Below are 4,872 nucleotides of genomic sequence, written 5' to 3'. Positions count from 1 at the left end.
TACACACACACACACAGGGTCAAACAGATGTTGATTTACAGCTGGACTGACCTGTCCTCAGGCGGGAACCTGGACGTGCTGGTGCCGTCTGACTCTGTGTGTGGGCGGGACAAGTCCAAGACGGTGTCGTCGGCCATCTTGTTCCACTGCAACCCGGCTGCCGGCGTCGGTATCCCAGAATTCCTGCTGGAGACTGACGGATGCCAGTACCTGTTCATCTGGCACACCTACATCGTGTGTGGCCTGGAGTGAGTCCCCTACACACACACACACTACATACTACACACACACACACACACACACAAGCACGGGTATACACGCACGCGCACACACTCACACACACAGGGATGGAGGGAGGGAGGGAGGGATGGATGGATGGATGGAGGAGGGATGGCTGGATGGATGGATGGATGGATGGATTGATGTTTGTGTTGTACAGGGCTGTGGACACGTCCAAACAGACCGACGATGGAGGGGAGGAGTCTCTGGGCTTGTCTGGGAGGAGCCAGGCCTTGGGGGTAGTCCTAAGCCTGCTATTGGTCGTTCTGACTGTCTGTCTGCTGGTGTTGCTGCTGCACAAGAGAGAGAGGAGGTAAAGAGTTCAGCATCTCTGGTGTTAGTCTGTTAGTGTCTGTTAGTGTCTGTTAGTGTCTGTTAGAGTCTGTTAGTGTGTATTAGTCTGAACTGGTGATTTCTGGTCTGTTGTTCAACGTGGTCTGTTGTTCAACGTGGTCTGTTGTTCCAGAGAGCTGGTGATCCAGAAGATGACCGGCTGCTGCAGGAGAGGAAACACTGTGTCTTACAAGTACTCCAAGGTGTGTACACACTCACACACACTCACACACTTGTCTCACACTCACACACACTCACACACCTGTCTCACACACACTCTCACACACTCACACACACTCACACACCTGTCTCACACTCACACACACTCACACACCTGTCTCACACTCACACACACTCACACACCTGTCACACACTCACACACCTGTCACACACTCACACACCTGTCACTCACCTGTCACACACTCACACACCTGTCACACACTCACACACCTGTCACACACTCACACACCTGTCACACACCTGTCACACACTCACACACCTGTCACTCACCTGTCTCACACTCACACACCTGTCACTCACCTGTCACACACTCACACACCTGTCACTCACCTGTCACACACTCACACACCTGTCACTCACCTGTCACACACTCACACACCTGTCACACACCTGTCACACACTCACACACCTGTCACACACTCACACACTCACACACCTGTCATACACTCACACACCTGTCACACACTCACACACACCTGTCACACACTCACACATCTGTCACACACTCACACACCTGTCACACACCTGTCACTCACATGAACAACCACCCAACACCTATAAAACACAAGGAAACGCTGCAGTATTTACACATCTCTGATACGTGTGTGTGTGTGTGTGTGTGTGTGTGTGTGTGTGTGTGTGTGTGTGTGTGTGTGTCCAGGTGACCATGGATGACGAGGGGGGGGAGGAGGAGATGGAGGAGCAGGTGGGGGCCCTGGGGAGGGAGGGGGGAGAGAATGGCCATGTCACCACCAAGCCTGTCCACGCCCACGGCCTGAGCTCCTTCTCATTGGACGAGCAGGAGGACAGCGAGGAGGAGGTCCTGAGTGTCCCCGGGGTGCGCGTCCAATCAGGTCACCTCGCCCCCCGCCCCACCCCCGCCCCCCGCCCCGCCCTCCTCTGTTTGGAGAGTGACGAGGACCTGGTCGGTCTGCTGGACGACGGAGAGAGGAGGAGGAGCCGGGGCAGGAAGTCCCGCCCTCGCCGCGACGACAGAGCCAATAGGAAACGAGAACAGCGCCAGGACGACAGCGACGAGGATCTGTTGAGTGTGTGATTGACAGCTCCCTCCGTCCAATCAGAACTATTGCTACTTACTCTCTCTCTCTCTCTCTCTCTCTCTCCCTCTCTGAATGTCTCAACAACTACAACAATGTCTGAAAGCAGAATCCGTCTGAGGCTTTTTGTTGTTTTCTAAAGGGAATGGATACAGCGTCTCTGATTGGCTGTTGACAGTTCTAAAGAGCAGATTTAGTTTTGGTCCCTTTCTGAAAGAGTTTGATGCCTTCCTGATGACAAACCGTGTTTTCATCATTGAATTGTTTATTTTGTACTGATTTGCTTTTGATTTTGATTAGTGTACATAGAGGATAATGTTATATATATGGTACAGGGGAGGCTGGTGGAGGTAGAAATCAGAGGACGGGCTCATTGTAATGAATGGACTGAGGATCGGTATCAAACTGAATGGTACCAAACACATTCCATGCATTACAGTGAGCCCGTCCTCCGATTTCTACCTCCACCAGCCTCCCCTGATGCGATACAGACTTTTATTTTGTCACCTGCATCTTTTCCCAGAGAATTCGCTCATTCATCTTTTTTTTTTTTTATTATTTAATTTTGCTGGACTGATTTTTTGTTCTCTGTTGTGTGTGCGTCGCTGACCGTGCAAGCACAGGAGAAGGCCTCGCTGTGAACCGACTCTTATGGAAATGGAGGGTTGAATATAAGTTATTGGGAAAACTGGGACTTGAATCTGAGTCGTTCATATCAAACGACTCCCACTGGTACATAATGAATACTTAGGTTCTATTAGTTTTGGAGTTTCCTTAAGCCATATTTATTAAAACAGCGATATGTATCCAACCATCATGCGGTTTCGTATTAGCATTAGCATTAGCTCACCATCTACATCCCAGCACAGCTGAATGCTAATCACCTGTCCTGCTCCTAGCTGCCTCTTCAAAGTCATGACTCCAGTTTGTTTGTTTGTTTAAAAAGGGATGCTTTCTGTAGAGCTAAAACTCTCCCTTTTTTGCCGTGCGTGCGTGCGTGCGGACTCATTAAAACACAACTCTACATTTATCAGTTGGCTTCTACTCAAACACATGAGAATCAGTCTGTTGGCTCATCCACCACCGTAAGTGTCCACTAGGGGCCGTGTGGCTCTTGAATGTCAATGGGATTTAATAAGGGGGAAATTAAAGGAATGTTTTGAAATGGACCTCGGTGCCCCCCCCCCCCCCCCCCCCCCAACAACTGTGGCTCTCGTTTTCTTGAACAGAGAGACGTGTCTTTCTACCGCCAGTGTTTTCATATCAGTGTTGAGGCCAGGGGAGGCTGGCGGAGGTAGAAATCGGAGGATGGGCTGGTTGTTATGCATGGAATGGAATTAAGAATGGCGTTTGATACCATTCCTCATTCCGTTCCATGCATTACAACAAGCCCATCCTCCGATTTCTACCTCCGCCAGCCTCCCCTGGTTGAGGCCAGTGTTGACAGTGTTGGGGATAATGTTGATGCAACTTATGGCATTTGGCTACAGCTCCATTCTCCCCAGAGTGGTTCACCGTTCAGGGTATTTACTATGGTTTGTACTCTCGGAAACAGGAGGAGCGTTTTGCCAAAGTGCTGTTCCTCACAAGACCAGTAAAAGCTTTAGCCAGCTGCCGCCCCCTAATGCAATTGGTTGAATTTGAGTTGTGCCATGATTTAAAGATGATACCTATCCCTTTGCAGTGTATAAATCTTTTTCTATCTATCCTACGTTTTGCAAATCTCTTGAGATTGTGATTTGAAAGCGTGACAGAACTTTATAAAGGCAAACATTTACAGACTAGAATATTCCGGGTACGTGAACGCGTGCTGGTGACTGCGGAGCGCTCTGGGTCAGTGTTTGGGGTGTGGTGATCCGTGTCCTCTCGGCGAGAGACGCGTGTTTGTGTGGCGCTTTGTGTGGGAGCGGGAGGAGCCTGTCGCCACCTCTCCTCAGGACGGCCGTAATCAGGTGGATGAAACTCTGTGCTCGTTGCATAATGTCTGTCTCTGCTGTACGCACCGAAGCATGTCTGCTTGCTTCATCCGTTTCTCCTCCCTTCTCCTGAAGTGTGCACTTGTGTGCTTCACTTCCCCTTGTAGATCTAACAGCAAAGACTTGGTCTAAGCATGGGCCGTCTAAAGCAGGAATATCACCCTGTAATCCAGTGAATTTGTTGTTTTCATTATTCAAGGGGGGACACATTCACTCTGAGTCAACATGTCTCGCTTTGAATTCCCTCATCAGTCCTAATGTTCCAAATTGCCCATTTAATTACATTCCTACAACTCCCAAGATTCCCCTCTCCCTTCCATGCGAGGTCCTTCTGTTGAACAGCGCTGGAGCTTGCTCCTCCTGCTCTCTGGGAACCACTGGCCCAGCAGAGCAGTAGTCCATACCGGGGAGTACGCAAGTGCATACTTCAGGAACTAGTGTGGAGAATTAGGACGCAGCACACATTGATCAGCACCATGTGATTAATGAGGGTCCCAGGGCTCCTCTCTGGCGGAGGGGCGCTACTTTGGGAGAGGATTTCGGGAGGTTGGCTTTTCTGTCTGTTTTGTTTCATATTTAAAATGTCGATGTGAAGATATTGCATTATTTGAATAAAAAAAACGATCAGCTGTGTTTTCCTGCCGTGCTGTTTTGCCTGCGTGTCGTCATTCAGTGTCTCTGAAACGAAGGTTGCCGTTTCTCTAGGAAGGTCAAAGGTCAAACATGCAGTACGCTGTGTTTCATTCCAGGAAGTTGTCCCCTCCTTTCTGCCCTCGGTCCGACAGGACTGCATGGGCGAGGGCAACAAACACAAGACAACACACACAAGGAAAGTCGACCATCTTTACCGTAATTCTTATAATAGACGCAAAACCCGTAATCCTAATGGAAGTTTTGAACACTGCGTCTACCGTTTCCACGCTCTGCGAAAGCGTTTTCAGACTGTTTACAAAAACTCTGGTTGAATGATCACAGTTTTCTCAAAA

General features: G+C 49.5%; 1 protein-coding gene across 1 annotated transcript in view; it reads left to right on the top strand.

Moving 5' to 3' along the window:
• Positions 1–2,308, top strand: part of igf2r (insulin-like growth factor 2 receptor) — a 31,920-nt gene extending 29,612 nt beyond the window's left edge. Inside the window, exons 45-48 of the mRNA XM_083689009.1 lie at positions 62–248; positions 440–592; positions 746–815; positions 1,514–2,308. Of these exons, the coding sequence (XP_083545135.1) occupies positions 62–248; positions 440–592; positions 746–815; positions 1,514–1,909 (806 nt within the window). The 3' untranslated portion in view covers positions 1,910–2,308. The remainder of the gene's footprint in view (positions 1–61; positions 249–439; positions 593–745; positions 816–1,513) is intronic.
• Positions 2,309–4,872: the final 2,564 nt, after the last annotated feature.

Source organism: Argentina silus (assembly GCF_951799395.1).
Source record: "Argentina silus genome assembly, chromosome: 17".
NCBI lineage: Eukaryota > Metazoa > Chordata > Actinopteri > Argentiniformes > Argentinidae > Argentina > Argentina silus.
Note: the sequence above shows the minus strand (reverse complement) of the source record. Positions and strands in the feature narration are given on the sequence as shown.